The following is a 22,422-nucleotide window of genomic DNA, read 5'->3' as shown; positions in this document are numbered from 1 at the left end:
CACCAATACGGTACCTTTAACTACGCCAACTACTATATGAATATTTCTCAAGGATTACAATGTCATAACTGAGAGACTAAATTCACCATATTGGGTTTCACTATGTTTATCTTGCACGATCTGCTGATTTGTCTGTATCCTCTTGTCTAGCCATAACTGGGCTCTTCCTGAATCAACTACTAACTACTCGTTGGTCCATTCTCATATCTATATTCCGCGTAATCTCTCTTGGGATATGTCCTTTGACTTAACTTACCTCTCGTACTGACTCCTTATGTATTAAGTATTCATTCATACTTATTTATCAATAACATCCTAGTCGGGAACCTTTATTGTCCCTCTCTGCCATCATGTTTGCGTAATGTTCTGGAGTCGTAACCTATCTGTGGGATTTGAATAAGTGCAATCTCATCTCTTTCTCATTTTTATCGCATTCTTTCTTTACTATTCCATAGTTCCCTGAACAATATAACTCCTACTTAATACCATATCACACCATTTTCCCCTTCTCTTCATCTTTAGCATTTTTTCACATATTCACTGACTCTTACTCGCCTTGCGATAATCCTTCTATATCAAGGATAACAAAATTTCTTACTCACGAGGGTGAAACCTAGTGTAAGTGGCACACTTAGTCTCGTAAGTTTAACTCTGCTCACAGTGCTTGCTTTAGGGAAGCGTTTTCCTGAATGAACGTTAAAGGTTATTCTTGTGTTGTCCATTCTATTATTGTCGGAACACTATCCCTGAAATTCTCACGATGCCGACTATTATAAAATCCTTCGGTCCCTAATTCATGTTCAGTTTATCTTATTCACTAGCCCATAGTAATTTTTATTACTCCGGGGGTCTAACTTTTCCTTCTGATAATCACGTTGGAGTCACCAACTCATTTTTCGAAATTGGGATATGACTTTATGGCTTATGCTCTTTTATTGTCTCAAGGCATGTCACCTCTTATCTTTTCCTTCACTTGACTATAGACTCTGTCATCCTGTCATATTTTGATTTTTCGTTATCACTCACTTATCACATCATGCTCATAATGCTTCATTTACTCTTTTCTTATTCTCCTGCTAATATTTTTGTCTATCACTTTATTCTGAAAGCTTTAACAAAATATTCTTTTGCTTTTAACTCCCCTTGCTCCATCTACTAGCTCTTCGGGTCGCCTAACATTCTCTCCTTACTAGGGACGGGAGCCATACTAAGGTAAATATTTTTCTCTTCTAGGATTCAAGTGCCTACCTTTGTAATTTGTTTTAACATTCTAGTATTCATATCTAGTTGTACTATTCTAGAATGCACCATCTAGGTTTCTCACAAGGAGAATTATTGTCGTGTTTGCAATATCCTTTGGAAATGTCAGCTAACGCTAACAATCCATCCATTATTTTGGGTTACTCTAACCCTAGCTGGATCCTGATATCCCGTCCTTCTCTTAAACTATATTTGCTGGCTCCCATGGAGCATACCTGAGATGGGTGTGGCCAATTGTACATACCTCTGTTACAATTGAAGGTAACTCAAAATGCTTATATTTCTCTGCCTGAATTGTAAATATTGATAATCTTCACTAATTGGGTACCTTGTACCCTTCTTCACCTTGATTCTTTTGCTTATTGAAACTTGTATCTATGTCACGACCCAAAATCCAACTAGTCGTGATGGCACCTAACCCAACCCGCTAGGTAAGCCAACTTTAAACTATCCAATTCCAATAACAATTATTAAAGAAATATAAGTAAATAATTATCTTAATCTTATACATTCCCCAATAACTGGTAGTACAAATCATGAGCTTCTAAGAATAGAGTATACAAAGCGAAAATAAAATAAATACATAGTTTGTTTGAATAGTACATAAACAGAGCTTTTATAAATTTAAGGCTACCATGAATAAGAGACAGCTACAACAGGAACGCAGGTACATCTTCAAATCCCGCAACTATCGAGCACAACAACAACAGCAGTCAACGTCTGCACGCAATGTGCAGAAGTGTAGTATCAGTACAACCGACCCCATGTACTGAGTAAGTAACAAACCTAGTTGTAGGTTGAAAGTAGTGACGAGCTTCTACCAAGGTCGGGTCCATAACCAATAGTCCACCACAGTCCATAACAACATAAAGCAAATAATACCAAAAGTAACTCAGAGATAAAATGCTCAGCCAAATCATGATTTCAAAAATAATAGTTCTTCCTTTCAAATGCATCAGTGAAAACTCAAATCATTTGCCGAAGTTGCCAAATATATGAATAGTTTGAAAACAATAATTTCTCCCAAAATCTTTTCAATAATAAATAAGATGTTTTATTTTCCTTCCGGATAACCCGTGTAAAAACAAATGCATCACTATGCCCATCTGTCAAAAATGTGTAAAAATCATGAATGATGTAATGCAGTACAGCATAAGGAAAAAATACATCTCTATGCATGTATGTCATCTGTGTATGCCAATGCGATGCAACTCAATGATAAAAATCATAAACAGCCCCTCGGGCAAACCTCACAGTCACTCGTGCCACTCGGGCATACCTTACAATCACTCTTGCCACTTGGGCATACCTCGCAATCACTCTTACCTCCCAGTCACTCAGCACTCGGCACTCGCACTCAGTAGGTACCTGCGCTCACTGGGGTGTGTACAGACTCCGGAGGGGCTCCTTCAGCCCAAGCGCTATAATCTGCACGGACAACTCACGTGTTGCACGGACAACTCACGTGCTATAATAATAAAGTATGTTGCAGGCGGGCAGCCCCGATCCACACTCATCCTCACAATCAGGCCCTCGGCCGATATCAAACATGCTGCGGCGTGCAGCCCGATCCCATAAATATGCAACATGTTGCGGCGTGCAGCCCGATCCCATAAATATCCTCACAAATCAGGCCATCGGCCTCACTCAGTCATCAATCTCTTAGGCTCACCTTGTCATGAAAAATAGCCCAAAAATAATGATATGATGTATCAATAAATAACAACAGAGACTGAGATATGATATGCAATGAAATGAATATGGCTGAGTATGAATTTTCAATTTAACACAATAATTCACAGTAATATGACCTCTGTGGGTCCCAATAATACTGGCACATAGCCTCAACATGATTTTTAATATGTTTTTCAGCTCAATTTCTTTAACACATAAAACCGCATGGAAAATGCCAAGATTATTTAACTATAAAATTCCACAAAAACAATTATGTCACAATTTCTATAGTGCACGTCCACACGCCCGTCACCTAGCATGTGCATCACCTCCCAACAATTCACGAAATACATATATTCAAGGTTCATACCCTCAACTCCAAGATTAGAAGAGTTACTTACCTCGAACAAGCTGAATCCAAAGTCGAGCAAGCTAAGCAATGCTCTAGAAATTCCATTATGCGCGTATCAACTCCCGAACGACTCGAATCTACCACAATTAATTTGATTCAGTTCACACAATTTATAGGAATTAATTCCATGCCAAAATGCTAACATTTTTCACAAAATTCGAAATTACGCCCCAAAAATCACCCGTGGGGCTCACATCTCGAAATCCGACGAAACTCATAAAATACGACAACGCATCCAATTACAAGTTCGACCATACTAATTTCACTCAAATCCGACTCCAAATTGGTATTCAAACTTGAAGAATTCATTTTGTGACATTATAGAAATTTTCTTCTATTTCTCTTGAAGATTCAATAATCTTACACCAAAAATGAAGATTAATTCATGAAATATAATCACAAGGGAGTTAAGAACACTTACCCCAAGTTGTGTAGAAAATTTCCTCTCCAAAATCTCCCAACCCGAGCTCCAAAATCCGAAAATGGGTGAAAATGTTGAACCCTCGAATTTTAAGGTTCTACCCCCAGCGATTTCCGCATCTGCGGACAAAATTTGCGCATCTGCGCATCCGCTTGTGCGAGCAAAATGTCGCATTTGCAGACTCCACTCGCCTGCCCAGTTTTCACTTCTGCGCGCATCCATCCGCATATGCGCTCACGCAGGTGCGGAAGTTTCCCTCGCACCTGTGACCAATGCCTCACAGCCCTCTGCCCGCATCTGCGCTCCTTCTCGCGCAGGTGCGATTCCGCGCCTGCGAAGCATTTTTCGCACCTGCGCACCTCGCTTCAGCGTACCCCTGCTCGCACTTGTGAGCTCGCACCTGCGACTACTTTTCCGCAGGTGCGATTACACCATAAGGCTTCAGTTCCAGCAGTCTTCCAAATTCAAAAATCAATCTGTTAACCATCTGAAACTCACCCGAGGCCCTCGGGTCCCCGTCTGAACATACCAACAAGTTCCATAACATAACACAGACCCACTTGAGGCCTCAAATCATACCTAACAACCTCAAAAATATGAACTACACACGGATTCAAGCCTAATAAATTTCCAAATTTCCAAATTCTACAAACGACGTTGAAACCTATCAAATCACATCCGATTGACCTCAAATTTTGCACACAAGTCACATTTCACATTACAGACCTATTCAAATTTCCGGAATTGGATTCCGGCTTATATCAGAAAGTCAATCCCCGGGTCAAACTTCCCAAAAATTCATCTTTCGGCATTTTAAGTCTAATTCCACTACAGACCTCCAAATAATTTTCCAGACATGTTCCTAAGTCCAAAATCACCTTACGGAGCTATTGGAATCATCAAAATTAGAATCTGAGGTCGTTTACCCATAAATACATATCTAGTTACTATTTTAACTTAAGCTTTAAACCTTGGAACTAAGTGTTCCAATTCCTTTCAAAACCTCAATGGACCCGAACCAATTACCCCGGCAATTCACACAACAACTGTAAAGTACAATTTGAGAAGTAAATGGGGAAACGGGGTTGTAATACTCAAAACGACCGGCCGGGTCGTTACAATCTACCTTCTGATTCTCTCTTTGCTTTAAACCATATGGGTGGATAGATATTCATGTCTTAGGGCTCCTTATCAAGAAGTTTACACATCTTAGTACACACGTGATCTACTGAAGACCTCGCATTTACTCATCATAAGCTTGATGCAAAATCGAGTTCCTCTGACACAACTCTTCCACATCCACAATCAATCTCTTACCAGTAGTCTTTATAGATGTAGGTTTCATTGTATTACGAATAAAATAGAATTTAGGAGTTTGAATTCTTACAACTGAGCTCTACCACAAGATCTAGAGTAAGAAGAAAGAGTGACAGTCCTAAATGCCCTATAGCCTCCTTCTTATAAGTGTGGTGCACAACACACTCATAAGCAAGACTCTACTAGACACGGTTTGTAGACTCTCTAGGACAAAACTACTTTGATACCACTTTTGTCCCGACACAAATCGGAGGGCTGTGACAGGCACCCGGTGCCTTACTCAACTGAGTACCAACGTAACATATCTTTCTTATCACACCATCATAGGTAAATGAGCCAAAAGGGCCATCATGAGATAACTGGAATAAAACATAAAGGAATACTAGACGTAGGACGACCGAACATGATATAGAAACTTATACACGTGGCATACGGGCCTATAAGGCCGGCATGATCATTTGTACACTCAAAACATAGGCCGATAAAGCCATACAAATGTTCATATACATGAAATCTGTCTACAAGCCTCTAAGAGTACATAAACGTCATAAATGTCGGGACAGGGCCCCGCCACACCAATCAATACATGTACAAATCATACTGACTAAATAAGCAACTCCGAAGCAAGTGAAGTGCACCAACACCTTCCCTTGAACTGATTAGGCCTCATTTTTAAAGATGGCATTATCTACCAACCAACCCTTCCATCAATTGTCTAATAATGCTAAGCAGTTAGATAGATGGCAACTTCCTACCATTAGGTTTAGGTATGACAACATTAAACTATTTTTTTTGTTAGTTGAATTAATGTATGGAGGGAGGGAGTTGTAATTTGTTAGATTTTTGTCCACGTGATCTCCCTCTCTATAAGTTTTTGTATTGATTGTTTTGATAATCAGTGTTGTAATTTGAGGTTAGGCCAAAGCACCCCTCCTTGTGCTGCAGATTTATATACAAGACAGCCTAGAATGCTTACTGGGTCAAACTTATGAATAAAATAAAATATCCAAATTTGCCATGAACAAGACGATGGAGAATAACTGACCACATTCTTCAAATTCTCTCGAGAAAAAAGTAAAAGCGATGCTCCATTTGTCTGTGACACAATAGTTGTACACTTGTGCTCCACAAGTTTAGAAAAAAAATAAAGACGTCTTTGTCACAGGGAAAAGAATTGAAGGTGGGAGAAAAGAATTGTTACATCAACCATGCATATACAGGAAGCAATGGAAGTTGATAGAAATATAGAATTGGTTGTATTACACTTTTTTATTTTGAACGTTTTAAGTTACTTAATATAATTGTATTTTAGCATAATTTTCACAACTTAATTCGAGCTCATTAACTCTTTAAAATCTTTAACTTTGAAATGATATTTTCTCAATCAAATTAATTATTCAACCATCATCTATATATTTTCGTCTATTATCACTAAAATCGATAAATCAAAGCTAACATCTTAAATTACATGTATAGTCAAATATCACCACATATGAAAAGATTGAACGAGACTATGTAATGAAACGGTATCTTTTTTTCACAAATAGTACTTCACGAATAGTACTTCGAATGGAACTAGCATAAATAGATTAACAATACTTCTTTATTTTTTAAGATACTCCGCCAAGTCACCACATAAGATCTTTGGTCTTTGCTCGAACAGATGAAAAGATGAGATCACTTGTATTTGGACAAATCTAGCATGTCTCTCCATTTGGACCAAGAGGAACCCTTTTGACGAGCTTAACTTTCAGACCATGTTTCATTTGAATAATAATAGAAGCACTTGGAGAAATTGTTTGTGGTTCCACTAGTTGGATATGATAATTGTATATGATTGTGGATGCCACCATTTTCATCTGAATGAATGCCATTTTCTTCCCTAAACAAGTCCTTGGACCCTCATTAAATGCAGGAAATTTAAAAGATGACTTGTGTTTGATTCTTCCTTGCTCTGAAATCCATCTCTCTGGCTTGAATTCTAAACAATCTTTTCCCCATATAGTCTCCATTCTCCCCATTGTATAGAATGAGAGCACAATTCTTGTGTTTGGATTGACACGGTGACCACTTGGGAGGATGTCAAATTCAAGTGGAACTTTATGCTCCAAAGAAACTGATGGAAATAGCCTAAGGGTTTCACACAAAGCACCATCTAGATAGATCAGTTTTCGTGTTTCTTCTATGTTGAAAAAATCGAGGTTTTCATCTTCTTTTAGATGCAATTGTTGTTGAGTCTCTTCACTAATCCTTGTCTAGACCAAGGGATTTTCAGCTAAGAGCCAAAAAAACCAAGTGATAGCTGCACTTGTAGTGTCTCTCCCAGCAAGCATCAAACTTACAAAAGTGTCCCTCAAACATTCTTGTACATTGCCTGAAATTACAGTCTTCCATTGATTGTATGCTTTCACATATACACTTAGCAAGTTAAAGTCCGTCTTTGACTGTTTTGTTCATCAACTCCTTTTGCTTACTTGAAATGCAAGGATATAGAAATTGATCAATAGCTTTTCATGCTTGAACAAGCTTCTTCTCTTTACCAATAAGAAGCCACTTTTGCAACTTCCAACAACTTTCTGGTAAGATATATCTGTACAAAACTGCATCCACAATGTTGTTGAAAGCCTTTTCGCATGGCACATGAGGTAAACCAATGGACAAACTTGTCGGATCATGATCAAGTAACAACTTGGTAATAGCATCAAAAGTGAATCTCTGAAAAATGTCTTGCAAATCAAATGGTGTGCCTTGTTTTGCAAAAGCATCAAGAATTGGTCGAAGCCCTTTTTCAATAGTGTCCCACGTCTTCCTTTCTAACAAAATTTTGAACTTGGTATGACTCATTAAGGACATGGTGGTCTTCCTATGAATCTCCCATAGTTCAGAATCTAGATCCCATTTCCTAATATATCGAAAATTTTACGGAACTCAAGACCTTTTGGATAGTTAGAGAAATTTCTACTAAGGATATGGTTGATATTTGAAGGATCACTAGTGATTAACATGTTTTGATTGGTAAACACAGAACCACGGAACTCGAAAGTGCCCCAGTTTCTCCAAGAAAAGCAGTTATAAATTCATGGATACGGTAAGCATTTCGAATAAGGCCAGGTAACATTCCAAAGAGAGGCCAATTTGTTGGCACTGAGCTTTTCCACCATCAATTTATAAGTTTCCACCATGTAAAATAAGTGAAGGAGAGGATTATCAAGAGAGAAAGAGAAAATTCAAGGACATACATTGGGTTGGAGTTTCTTTTTCAAACTAGCTTTTGTTCAGTTAGTATTTTGTAAGACACTATATGAGGTTTTTCAGAATCTACACATGGAACATGAGACTCAGAGAGACTGAATCTAGTAAGAGACTCAACTCGTTTAAGTAAGGAGTATTTCTTTGTTTCTGAAGGGGAAGAACTTTAAGTTTTATAAGGAATAGTTGTGATTTAATTATTAGATTAGAAGTAATAAAAGACTGAGATGTTAACTTTATCGTAAGCTTTTTATTAGTTTCAAAGAGGTTGCAATCGGCCAACTTAATTAAGAATGCACCTTTTACGTACATCTTCCATTACAAACATAAACCACAAAAAAAAAAAAAAAAAAAAAAGGGGAACTACTATTAGGCATTGAGTTAACTAGAAATAACAAAACAATGTGTTACTTCAAATAGCCATTAATTAATGATTGTACTATATACATAAAAGACAAATTACATAAGGAATTAAAAGCAAGACATGCATGGCCTCATAATTGAGTTAGTCATTTTCCAACCAGAGGCGGTGCTAGGATTTGTATGGATTATGAAATTACCACCGAACTCATAGCTTGTTCTAGTTTTTGGTTAACAATTAAATTACACTAATAAATATTTTAATACAAATACAAGATCTAAGCAAAAGCTTCTAAGTTTGTCAGAACCCATACCTAATATTCTAACTCTGTCCCTGTTTCCAATTGCTATGTTGGAGCCCTACATGAGTATTGGCAAGCACAAGTGTCAATGTCATTTGGCTGGGAAAATAAAGATGTGGGAATTTGGCAGGGAGTTATGCATATCAGTCCTAAAGAATGAGTTAGATATTGGTGCCATTCATGTCCTCTCATTTCTCTCCTTGTGGGAAATCTCTAACAGGGAAGGAAGGTTCATTATGTTTATTATTTTACTGCACTTCTAGTTCTTCCAAAATGTTCAACTTCTGTAAATTTTTGAACTGAAGTTGAAGAGAAAAGTACTTAAAATGAAAGAGTTAATAAAAGTTATCTGGGAGCAAAAGATTTAAGAAGGCAATCCAGCTTATGAGAAGAGAGAAGAACAAACTAGTATTTGCAGCTACTAATTTCAGTATTTGCATACCAATCATGTAAACTAATTTCAGCTCGAGTATGAGTTTAGTTATTGTTTTAACTTCACAAACAAATCATGTAAACTGATTTATGACAATGTATCATCTTTAGTCTTTGATTGATTAGACAAGTGAAACAATCATACTAGGACAATTCTGTAAGGAGTTGATCAGAGACATAGGACCAGTATCACGTGGGATTCTTTCTTATCCGACAAATTGGATCAATGTATTTGTCACCATCCTGTTCCAATAAATACAAGGAAGTACCTCTTTTATTATGACCATTTTTAGTAAGGACTTCGGATGAATCTGCCGCCTAATGTTAGTTGCCTTGACGTAACGGGTAAAGTTGCTGGCATATCGTCAGGAGGCCACGGGTTCGAACCGTTAAAACAACCTCTTTCAGAAATGCAAAGTAAGATTGCGTACAACACTCTTATAATCCGTCCCTTCCCCGGATCCCAGAGCTGAGCTGCCCTTTTTATTCCAATATCTTTTGACAATCTTAGCATGGGGAACAGATTTGTTTAACTATATTATATATTTACATTTGGCATAAGGATTAACAGGACACATTCGACTTTTGAACATCTACAACAGAAATATAATTCATTAAACTTCCTAATTCAGGAAAATTAGGAATCCTTTAAGAAAGATTGGTGCCCAACAGTAAAGAGTTTGCCATCAATTTTAGACTAAACATAAGCCATTACCAAGCTGATGAATATATAAGGAAAAAGGAAGAGATTTCAGGATTTGAAAAAATCAAGAAACTATTGTCAACCTAATTTGGTCAGATTTACAATCACCAGAATACCAGTAAAACCTCGGTCCACTGCAAATATACATGACCTAATCTCTCAAAATGATTTGAACCCTGTATATGCTGATTTTGGGATTATAATCACCTACGGTGGTTTTGGAATGAGACAAGTGCATGAAGTGCTAAAGAAACAGAGGAGACTACAAAACTAAGAGCAGTTTGAAAGATTCGTAGGACGAGTGTAATCCAACTTTTCCAGAAAATACCAAATTTTGTTTTAACACCCTCTAGAAACTGGTGTAAACCTAACACCTGGAGCTTCTTTTCCCCTATAAGAAGATCTGATTTATATTTCAGTGCGATTGCGACTCAAGAAGGATGTTTGTGGCTGTATTAACATCATTTCCAGCATGGATGAGTGCCTGCCTTGCCGCGTTCCTATCAAAGCCCATTGACATCAGCGTCGCGATAGTGTCTTCTGGTGGCTCTACGGTGGACGAGACTGGAGCAGTATAATTTCTCTGAAATATGCAGGAGAAAGCAGTACATTCATATTAGCGTGGGCATAATCTTTCAAAAAGGATCTAAGAAGTTTAAGTTGTCACTGGAGTTGGTTCCCATTGGAACACACCAAGAATCAACTCATTGGTGATGAATATGGCCCATCAATTCACTCATCTTTTAAACAAGGTGACCTCTCAATTCCACTGGTCTAGATTAAATGTGAAATTCAATGACATAAGTGGAAAAAGTGAAAGCCAAATTTAACTGATAAAACTCTAACATAATAACATGCTTCCAGAGTGCAAATATCAGTTCATTTAGTTCAATCACTTGCAGTAGCTATCTGGACATTTTGGCTGAATGTACACTCAAAACACTTGAAGGCTCAGAATTTTGACAAGAAATGTTAAATCATTTGCATAATAACATGCTTCCAGAGTGCAAATATCAGTTCATTTAGTTCAATCACTTGCAGTAGCTATCTGGACAATTTGGCTGAATGCACACTCAAAACACTTTAAGGCTCAGAATTTTGACAAGAAATGTTAAATCATTTGCATGCATTGACTATTTCACTGACCACCTAGGCTCCCACCATACTCTAATTTGAACAACAAAAGAATGTAAATTTACAGTAAACTCTACGCAATAATTGTGCTCTCATCATTTGATGGATTGAATAACTATGCAATAATAAACTCATTAATTCTCTTTTTCTTTTCTTTTTTTGTTTGTTTTGAAGAGTAAGAAACTCATTTGTTCTGAATTTGCTTTTCCATGTGTTGTCCATAAGCTATAACAGGAAAGAAACTTGCATCATCCAGATGAATAAAAGGGAGCTAGATGAGGTGGTTAATGAAAGCATCAAACAGGGAACTATCACTTAATCGGAATCTTTATATGAGAAATTTAATGTCGCAGGTTGTTTTATCCACACACACACACAAAAAAAAAAAAAAATTGATGTGACGGGTTGCCTCTTTGTATAGCTATAACAGGAGATTACCCCTGGGATTTGTTTGTATTTCGCTAATCACTACTTGTTTCTTGCTTACGTGATACTCAAAAGAAACTGGAAAATATATATACATATACATATATATATATATATACATACATACATTATATATATATATATATATATATATATATATATATATATATACACACAAAAAATTGGCATGTTTGCTCCTGATGTCCAATATATGTCTCAGCAATACAGCTAATTTATCAAACATCTCGAAAATAAAACTGCAAAGACAAATAGTACCCCTCCACCAAAGCCAAGTTCTGCTAGAATGTCAAAGCTTTAACCTAGAATAGCAAAGATAGAACCCTAGAACTGAGGAGATGGAGGTTCAGCTGTCTCTGTGTATGACTAAAGTTACCATACATTGGTAATAAAACACAAATTTTACTGAGCATACCCATGTGGAGTTACAACCATATATCAGACAGGATACCCAAACCACAGAATCTGATTGGTTCTTCTACAACGATGCAAAGGGCTATGCATACCTTAGTCAACATAGAACATGAGAATTAAGTCAAAAGAGGTCTAGATGTATATCCTAGGCCTAAAACCTAAAATAAGGGCATTAGGTTGCTACACCAGTTTCAGAGAGATATTAGCTCAATCTAGTTCCTGATGCCTTGTTATCTGATTAGCATTTGCTAATTATGTGGGATTAAGGTGCTCTTTCTGTGAAAAGCAGCTAATCGTCACATTTGTTATTGTGATATGCCAATATGAGGCAAGCCTACTAATATCATACATGGCTAGGACATAGGGAGGGAGATACCCAGAGGGACAATAACAACACATATCACATATCACATGCACAATAGTAGTTACGAGGAAGCTTACTAATGTAGGACTGCAAAAAAAATATAGGAAGTGAAGGAGAGTTATGGACAACATGGTTTTAGCTGCTGCACTAGGAGAAGCAAAAGGTGTTCTTTACACAAGTTCTTTCACTTGAAGACAATGTTACAGAAAGCTCCAGTATTCTCAATTATGTTTGATGGCAGGCAATGAAGAGAAGATACATGTTATAGATTAAAGATGGCCACGGAGAGGTCGTGAGATATTGATTGGGAAATTATAGTACTTATTTTCTTCAGGATTTGGTACTCATGAACACCTCGATCTCTAACAACCATGAAGAGATATCTTTTTTGGGATGTTAAGTGCTTTATATTTCATCAAGCTGGAGTAATACTGGTTTACTTTCAAGCCAGCCAACCCAAGGAGGATTATGCGTTTTATAGGACCGACACAGTCTCACAAGCAGGAGCTCTTTTGCTCTTCGAGGCAGTAACTGAAATCGAACTTCTTTTGACTAACCTGATATTGAGACAGGTGCAGCTTTCTATTAACTAACTAAAGCATGTGACCAAGGCATCAAAAACAATACTTGCCTCCATCTGGCGACCTGCAAAGGATGGTACATTTCCTGGAGAGTTCCTTGCTGGTGCTGAAGGTGGTGGCATGTTACCCATCGATGGCCAAGAAAGTCGAGCGAAGAAGGATGTAATAAATTCTGGGAACTAAAAGAAAATAAATTAATGGACGTCAGCTTTTTAATAAGAAATCATGGCAAGTCATGTCTAATAAAAGGTCCAACATAAGCACCTCAAGCAAGAAATTATAAGGAGAACGTCATTTCAAAACCATAAAATCACTTTGCAACTCTACAGTGGTGCTCAGAGTTCTTTACTTCTATGAAGCTTATCTACTTGTTTCCTGCATTGCATTATGATATGCCGATATCTGGGCTAACAATTACCTTCAACCACCATATACAAAAAGTAAAGTGGAAGGACTAACTTTGCTTCCAGCAATAGCATTCAGCCTATAAGACACATCCATCTCTGAGCAATTGGTGAGATATGGTGCCTAGTGCCCTATTTCTTGTAGTCATTCAGAAGTCAGAATATGGGTTATTCCTAGCAACTTAGAAGGAGAATGTCCAAGTGCATGGAATTTAAGTACAGAAGACCCCAAAAGCCAATAGTATTGACTAGCTAAATATTCTACATTTGTGCATGCAAGACTAAGTCAAATTCTCTAGCCATATAACAACAGTGAAGTGATTAAACAACAACAACAACAACAACCCAGTAAAATCCCACTAATGGGGTCTGGGGAGGATAGTGTGTACGCAGACCTTACCCCTACTCCGAAGGAGTAGAGAGGCTGTTTCCGAAAGACCCTCGGCTCAAAAAACAAAAAAGATAAAAGGACAAAAAGGGAGACAATATTAGTATCACAACAACAATCATAGGATAAATAGGAACACCATGAAATCCAGAAGAAAGATGCAAAGCAAAGGGAGACAATATTAGTAAATATTAGTATCACCACAACAGTCATAAGAAAAATAGGAACACCATGAAATCTAGATGAAAGATGCAAAGCACAAAAATACTTAATACCATGTAACTATGAAGACTATTACAAAGAATGCTTTCTTAATAGAAACGGAACTTTGACAGAGAGGGGGGGGGAGTATTCTGAAGAACAAGAACAGCACAAACCTTCACTCTCCTAATACGGAAAATGTTCAAACGATACAAGCAACCTGCAATTATTCCACAGAGCCCAGGTATAATAGATCTTTTCCAGGATGAGAAAAGAAGCTGCAAGACAAAATATCAAACGGATATTGATGGAAAAAAACTCAATCTAGGGACAAAATGTAATTAGGAGTCATGATAAAAATATAAAATACCTGGAGACCAGCTAAATAAATGAAAGCCTTGTCAGAGAAATGGAGACTGAGCATGCGGAACCGGGTAGAAACCGGAATGTCGAGATAAAATGGCACAAAGGATGAAAATATTAGTCCGTAGGGCCCAGACAGTGTACTCAAGGAAGGATCTGACAGAGAAAAATTAAAATATATCAATGGCTAACAACCTATTTCTCCAATTCAAGAATAGCAATAAGAAGGGTAGAATGCAAACTGCATAAAAAAACCTATACTAATGGAAACTACGAGTGAGACCGGAATGATGTACACCAGAGGGTGTGAAAAATATCAAAGTAGATTATTATGGTATAGTATCATCTCAAGCACTTCGGAATGTTCAAACGATACAAGCAACCTGCAATTATTCCACAGAGCCCAGGTATAATAGATTTTCCAGGTATAATGAACATTATTATGGTTTAGACAAGAGGGGGTTGCTCGTGGTGAGCACCCTCCACTTCCAACCAAGAGGTTGTGAGTTCGAGTCACCCCAAGAGCAAGGTGGGGAGTTCTTGGAGGGAGGGAGCCGAGGGTCTATCGGAAACAGCCTTTCTACCCCAGGGTAGGTATAAGGTTTGCGCACACATTACCCTCCCCAGACCCCACTAGTGGGATTATACTGGGTTGTTGTTGTTGTATCATCTCAAGCACCTCTTTCATGCAAATTTGAGGTAAAGGATCCCTTAAAAATCAAATGCTTAACAAAGATTTGGTACCTAGAAAATTAAGATTTCCAATTTCCAGCAGTTATTGTCGATTTCTACTCCTTCATGTTGCTCTCTATTATGCACATCATACTTCTCAAAAGACCAAATTTGTAGCCAGCTCTCTAAATTTGGAGCAGGTTCTGATGACACACTATAACTAGCCTGCTGCATGACTTATAAAATTGCACCAAATAAGTCTATATTTGATTCAAAACACCTCGTATACAAGGATCTGACATTTCCCTAGTGAAGTACTAGGTACTAGCAAATGTCGTGCTTTGTCGCAAGATATCTCCAAGAAGGTTCTTTTACATAATTATCAAAAGGAGGTTCTTTTACAGATATCAACCATATTAATAACAAGATAACTCAAACCACATAATCTAAAGGAGCACTAGTATCGTTCAAAGCCTCTAAACCTTTCGAATAGAAACATACTGATTGCTTCCAAACTCTAATTTTTTATCAAGGCTTCCAAACTCTAATTATATCAGCTTCACAATTCCTTTTCCTCGTAGGATATTATGTGGCATTATAAGTCAGAGATGATGGAGGGTTGACCAAAATGAGCACTTTCCAAAAGATGACCAATTTTATACTAAAGAACAGTTGGAGTTAGCCCTTAGCAGCGGCTTCTCTTACCCATTATTGATTTGACTTTCATTTGAGTAATCAACATAAGATACGACAAAGCAAATAACAGATCTGACTTTCTCGCTAGAGTAATAATACAGGAAGCACTCACAAATCATAAATTGAATATTCGCTCAATATTCCAACTTATTTTATTTGTTTGTAAATTAATTTGTTGATTTGTTAACAGCTCTTCATATGGAGTCATATGACTTCTCATCACTATCTCTAATCAATGATGAAGCCAACAGAATTCAGAAAAATACTGTAAATGCATGGTCAGAGTTCAAAGTTGTGACTTAAAGCAACTTTTGAACCCCCTTTATCACTACACTAGAATTATAATTTATGTCAAGGGGATTCAGCAGTTTATAAATAACCAAAAGCTTTTTTTTTTAACCCTGTTTGTGCAGTAATACTTTTTACTTTTGGAACTTCTGCTATCACTCTACGCTGGTGCTTCTCTATGAATATCAAGTCACTAATACAACTTGATCAAGCTCATTTGATATCTCAAGATACTTTTAGCCACATTATTAAAAAAAAAAAAAAAAAAAAAAATTTATCCACATATCTGCATAATATCACCCAAGCATCTGATTGATCTCATTATTTTTGTGTCAGGCCCATAACGTCGAGCAACATCCATCTTATGCGATATGTATGATCAATTGATCATGTCCATCCTACCTCAAAGAGGATACCCAATCCATGAGCAATATTTTACCCAAAGCAGTATGTAGTTACAGAAATTCAAAGCACAGTCAGAGGAAAAATATAGGGAAGAGTGAATATTTATCAAAAGCAAAAATAAGGAAAAAGAAGATAATCACAGTTGTTACATATTTTTTTACCATCTTTACATAATATGCTGCATGGTTACTGTAAAACAGGTATAACTGTTTGAAGGAGTTGCAATCACAAGCTACAACTATAAGGAGAATGAAGAATATAGACCCCTTCAGGCTGTCATTTCTATATATCAGTCCAGAGTAGGAAAAAATAGTCAAAAGCAACAAGTGCTCACTATGCAACTTATGTTGTACAGACTAGAAATGATGATTACAATGAAAACCATAAAACTAAACATGGAAAAATTCAATCAGATAATTCAGGGGACTGAATCATGATACCCAAACTAAACATCCCCTTCACTAATGCAGATATTATGGCCAGAAAGTTTGGGGAATATTATAAGGACAAAGGGGAATCTGAATTTAGACTTCGTGTTGCTTTTGGAATGTTTCTACACTTGTAATTGTTAAGTGTAGTTCCTTTCTCGGTTTAGCTATTTATCTATTTACGTCTGTGTTATAAGGGTATTTCATCATTTTATGTTTAAAAGGCGTATTTTTAATATTTTTGTATTTTTTGAAAAGATGTTTAAAGGTGTTTTATGTCTTTCTGTCTTCTGGATATCTCCAATTTGCGGTATCTTTGAAAATTTGGGCAGCAAGCCAAGTGTAACAAGCTAAGAGCCTTGCAGACGCATTAGGAGACTTGGACAGCAAGTCAAGAGTCTTTGGCAGCAAAAGACGGCTAACAAATTGCTCAGAAGAATCTGCGAACGGGCTTCTGGAGAGCCTTCCCTCCAAGCTGTCGTCCTACTTGGTTGTGCAGATGTATCCTTATAAGTATTTGAAAAAATTAGGATGAAGAATGTTCTTAGTTACTGTACTTTCTCATATCTGTACAATCTCAAAACATCACTATTTCTTATCTCCCATATTAGCCACATCTCATCCCCCACTTCCACCAGTTTAGGAGCCTAACCTTTTTCTTTTTGAATGATCTAGCCTCATTGTTCTGAAACTGCTTTCAATTATTAGTTCTTTTAAATGATTGAAGGTTTATTAGATAAGCATCAGGATGAATAACCCAGTAAGAAACTCTAAACACTTTCTATCTATTCATATCTGATGATTAGAAATGACCAATACCTTTAATAAGTTGTAGAGCAAGAACTGCAAGCAACAAAGAGAGTACAAAAGAGAACAGCAGGAAAACCTGCAGAACAAGAGGTAAAAACATAAACTACACAATGTAAAAGAGAAAAAGAAAAAACAGGTAGAAAAGACAATGAAAACAGTATCTACTGTGGCTTTTATTATTTGCCTAGTAGTTGATTCAACACCTGCAGCTTTTATTATTTTTCCATTAGCTAATTTAGGAAGTTGAAGATAGTACTGTCCCAATAACTTATCCATCCAAAAAAAAAAAAACTACTACCCCAATAAGCACTTACAGAATATTTGTTCGAACCGATTTGCCTCTCAAAGACACGGAAGTAGTATAGCAGATATAATCCAAATAATAGTTCAGGAGTAGATGAAAAGGTAAAAACAGATATGATCAGCTTCCAGATTTGAAGCTTCTGGAAAATATCCTGGCACAAGCAAAAAAAATGCATCAATTAGCATATCTAATATAATCTTTAAGGTATCCACTAAGAGCATGCCCAAAATCCTACTGAAACAATGAGATTATACCTAATAAGACAGTAAGAGAGAACAAATCTGCTACTCCCTCCGTTTCAATTTATGTCTCTTACTTTCCGTTTTAGTGTCATAAAAAGAAACCCTCTTTGTATATACAGTAACCTAAGTTGCTCCGACACGGCAGTTTAGGTGACGTACCCGTGTCGACACGACACTAGTATGGGTGTGGGTATGGGATCCGTAGCGGATTTGGTCAAGCAATTTTTGGTACTTTGACCGCGACGGACGGGAAAATTCGAGATGAGATACAATTTGATTCTCGAAATCAAAACCAAAACTAGGGTAAATTTGAAGAAAATAGCATACCTATCTAAGAAATCAATGCTTCAAGTTGAGAATAAAAAAGAAATCCACACTTTACAAGCTATACATAAGTATTCCACAAAACTTTTCATAATTTAGATATATTTTTATATTTTTGAATTATTTTTAGCCGGATCCCCGCACCCGTATCCATACTAGGATCCTTGTTACCAAATCTTAGAATTTACATCTCGAAGGTCCGACCTCTAGATCCGCACCTGTGTCCGAGCAACTTAGACAGTAACTCTTTTACTCCAACTTTCCACATGGCATATTTAAGACCACAAGATTCAAGAACATTTTTGGTACATTACATACATCTTTAGTTTAAGAGCATAAGATTTAAAAGCCGTCCTTACTTTCTTAAACTATGTGCCCAGTCAAACTAAGACACATAAACTGAAAAGGGAGGAGTATAATACAAAAATGTAAACTAGGAGAAAAGAGAATCCTATATTCTGCAAAGTTTCAAAACTCGGAATGGATGAGCTGAGATGAAATAAGTACTACGTTAAAAGAGAATCCTATATTTCTTAAGCTCCAAAACTCATAAGAAATGAGCTATAAAATGAAAATATATACTAGAATCTTTTTCCCTTAAGTTTCCGGAACTCAGAGATGGTTGGGTGCTTCTAAAACCATTAGTTGTTGTGTGGGATATCCTTTGCTGCTACAAAAAAGTTATACGTATGTCTTTACGTGAAATTGGGAGAGCTCGTATACCTTCAGATTCGTATGTTTGGAGTAACATAGGATACGACCATATACGATCTAGTATTGCTATCGCATGATTGGTAAAGAGTATTAGGCGATTAGCAACCCTATCAGGAAACCATATAAAATCTGCATTACTATTGGATAACATAGCTTGTCGGTGTCATAATCACAAACAAATTGTGGTTGCATTAACACCACCTTACATGGTACAAATAAAACCACTTGATATCAATGTTACATGTATTCTTTTCAAGTGGATAAGACATTGGTATGACCACTTTATAAGGACCCCTCGAAAGACATTAAAAGGCTACTAAAAATTGAATGTGATCTTGTTAGATCCACAGACAAACCTGTACTCAAGCTTGATCAATTGACGTAGTCTAATACATGTGGACTCAAAATTAGCAAGTTGTATCTGCTAATTGTACTTAGTCAAGGTCTACCCTCTACTATCAAGTTGGGCGAAGGAGTTTGTATTGTTATATGTTCATAAACAAGCCATTTATCTTATCCAGGGACTAAACCGTAGTAGCTTCATGTAGTGACAAACCCATCTCAAGTTCGAGAAATATAGAATATAACCTATTTCATCATGGCCTCACACGTAAATATTGGTGAATGGAAAATGACCAGAAATGTTGTTAACATAAGCATTCATGACCTGATGAGCAAACAGGGTGCACTTGTATGCTCTTAGACATTAAAAGTCGGCAACAACCACAAAATTACTCAACCTCCCTTCCCTCTCCCCCTCTCAAAAAAAAGAAAGTATGTGTACACCTTAAACAACTAATCAGCAGCATCCACTAGGCTTATAATTGGACAAAGGTCAAACCTAGAAAACTCCTTTCATGAACACAAGATCAAATCAGACGTGGTTCTCATTTCAAACACAAATTTATGAGATCTCCAAGACCAATTGCAGTTATGCACTAAAACAAAGTAAAACATATTGGGTGTACACTATAGATGTGTTCATTTCCATCTGGTTTTTGAGAGTTTTTTTTTATGACGGTGGTGTCCGGGTCAGTTTGCGCGCACCTAGACTAATTCGATGAGGTGCCTGCTATCTCCCACCAATACAGGTAGCGGGTAATTTTATTCATCAAGGCTCAGACAGTTGCGAAGAAATCACCTAGTGTTTTATATCTCCATTGAGATTTGAATCTTCATTGATCACTAGGCCATACCTTTGGGTCAATATGCACTAAAGATCCGATCTTTATATTCTTCTTTCACAGTTCTAGAAACCCTAAAACTTAATTCAACTCAATACTTAGCCCCATTCAGTAAAATTACACAGAAAAAAAAACAAGACCTAATTCACAGTACTAGAAAAAATATCAAAACGAAAAAGGATCGAAATTAAGAGAAACCCAGAAAGCAAAAAGTACCTGATAAGACCAACCCAGCTGATTTGCACGGCCTTGGGTACCAAATATGATGGTGAAGAGGGTACACGCAATTACTAATGCCCTTGTCACTGGCGCATTGTCTATTGTCAAAATTACAACATCAAAGTGAAAATTAGAATTAGAAATCAATTCCTATAATTCATGCATCAAAATAAAGTGTATATAGATAGAAATTGATGAGGGATAAAGACGTACTGAAACCAGATGGGCCAACGTTCATTTTTGCAGCGATTACAACGAGTTTTTTCCCTTTACTATTTTACCACTTTGGCTAAGTCCTGCCTCTTCTGACTTCTCTGTTCCTCAGCGAGATCAATTTTTCGCAAGTCAGAAACAAACAAGTTTGTTGGAAAACAATTGGTCTCTATTTAAAAACCAAACTGTTTTCCTAATCCCTTTCCCAAACTAGATGTTTAGAGGGGACTAATACGGTGTTTTAAAGTTGTTTAAATCCTTGTTTTTCCCCACCGTCCTTTACCTTTTTAACAAAACAATATAAATGCAAATAATACAATGAGACCTTCTATAACACTATTTTTATAAAACAATCATTCACTAGAAAAACTATATTTTTTTAATTAATTTTTTATTTTGTAACAGCAACAGATATCTTTCTAGCAATAGAATTCCAAAAATTACCGATAAAATAAGCTTAAAGATCTTAATTTGATCAAATTTTTAAAATTTTAAAGGTCGTTTGATTGGGAAACAAGTTATCACATGATTATTATCTCGGGATTGTTATCCCACTCTCACATAGGAATAAAAATAATACTACAATTTCGAGACAATTAATCCCGAGATTAGTTATACCGTAATTTTATTCGAATCAAACGTGATATAAATTCATTTTAAATTTAATTTCGGGATAAATTATCCCTTATACCTCGCACTAACAAGCCCTTAGTGCGTCACTTGCAACAAAAAATATTATGTTAGTGCATACTATTATAATTAAAGGCTTCATTTAATTCAATTAATAGATATGTTTGTATATTTTTATTTCATTGCACAAAAGATTCTATCTAGCATAATGTATAATATTTGAAGATCCACACATATAATCTTTTCCATTAAACAAAGTTTTCATCTTGTATAATGCTTAAGATTCGAGATTTGTACATATCTTTTCCATGGCTCGTTCATTAATTTTAAATGAATTTAATTTTCTTGTAGCTTTAGAATATGTGCATTAGAGTTTCAATATTTATATATTTAGTTATGAATTTATTAATAATGTATTAGCTTTCTTTAATATTTAACTAATAAAATATGCATATCTTTTGAGATTTTTAATTTGAATAATTTCTATCTTTTATATGTAACATTAAAAAAGGAAAAAGAAAGAAATTTTGATTATTTCGTCCATAACGGCCAGAAAATATTTAAATGTCAAATGTTGTTATAAGTGTATAACAGTCATTTACTATAAAATCTTAAAAAATCGTAACAAAATAATGATATTATACGGAGATTTGACTTGGTGTGAAAATCAAGCTACAAAAACATGTGATAAATTGTAATGTAATTTCTATTTCTTAAGTTAGATTTCAAATCAAGATACTTGTTTATTCTGTAATATTTTCGTCATTCCATTTTTATGGTCGCACAACCATCAACTTAACAAATGCAACTCGTTATATGTCGGCGCATAGCTATGTAGAGCCAAGGATTCAATTGAATCTTATTTCAGAA

General features: G+C 36.3%; 1 protein-coding gene and 1 pseudogene across 2 annotated transcripts; both read right to left on the bottom strand.

Moving 5' to 3' along the window:
- Positions 1-6,499: 6,499 nt before the first annotated feature.
- Positions 6,500-8,244, bottom strand: LOC104101321 (alkane hydroxylase MAH1-like; annotated as a pseudogene).
- A 1,940-nt stretch (positions 8,245-10,184) lies between these two features.
- LOC104101318 (rhomboid-like protein 20) lies at positions 10,185-21,157 on the bottom strand. 2 transcript variants are annotated; one of them, XM_009608757.4, is made up of 8 exons: positions 20,923-21,156; positions 20,707-20,807; positions 18,037-18,177; positions 17,732-17,798; positions 14,431-14,579; positions 14,237-14,338; positions 13,118-13,246; positions 10,185-10,713 (listed from the first exon to the last, which is right to left on the bottom strand). In XM_009608757.4, the coding sequence occupies exons 1-8, from the start codon at positions 20,945-20,947 to the stop codon at positions 10,546-10,548; spliced, it is 882 nt and encodes a 293-aa protein (XP_009607052.1). In that variant the 5' UTR covers positions 20,948-21,156; the 3' UTR covers positions 10,185-10,545. The 2 variants fall into 2 exon arrangements, with proteins under 2 accessions (XP_009607052.1, XP_009607053.1); XM_009608758.4 differs by lacking the exon at positions 18,037-18,177 and having other exon boundaries at positions 20,923-21,157.
- Between the last annotated feature and the right edge of the window lie 1,265 nt (positions 21,158-22,422).

This window comes from Nicotiana tomentosiformis, chromosome 2 (genome assembly GCF_000390325.3).
Source record: "Nicotiana tomentosiformis chromosome 2, ASM39032v3, whole genome shotgun sequence".
Lineage (NCBI taxonomy): Eukaryota > Viridiplantae > Streptophyta > Magnoliopsida > Solanales > Solanaceae > Nicotiana > Nicotiana tomentosiformis.
The sequence above is the reverse complement of the archived record's forward strand: the minus strand, read 5'-3'. Positions and strand labels throughout refer to the sequence as shown.

Coding starts and splice junctions, on each gene's coding strand:
- LOC104101318 (XM_009608757.4), bottom strand. CDS start 20,947: ATGAACGTTGGCCCATCTGGTTTCA. Junction 14,580..17,731: donor TGCTCTACAACTTATTAAAG/GTATTGGTCATT, acceptor TTTCTCTGTCAG/ATCCTTCCTTGAGTACACTG. Junction 14,339..14,430: donor TTTATTTAGCTGGTCTCCAG/GTATTTTATATT, acceptor TTTGTCTTGCAG/CTTCTTTTCTCATCCTGGAA.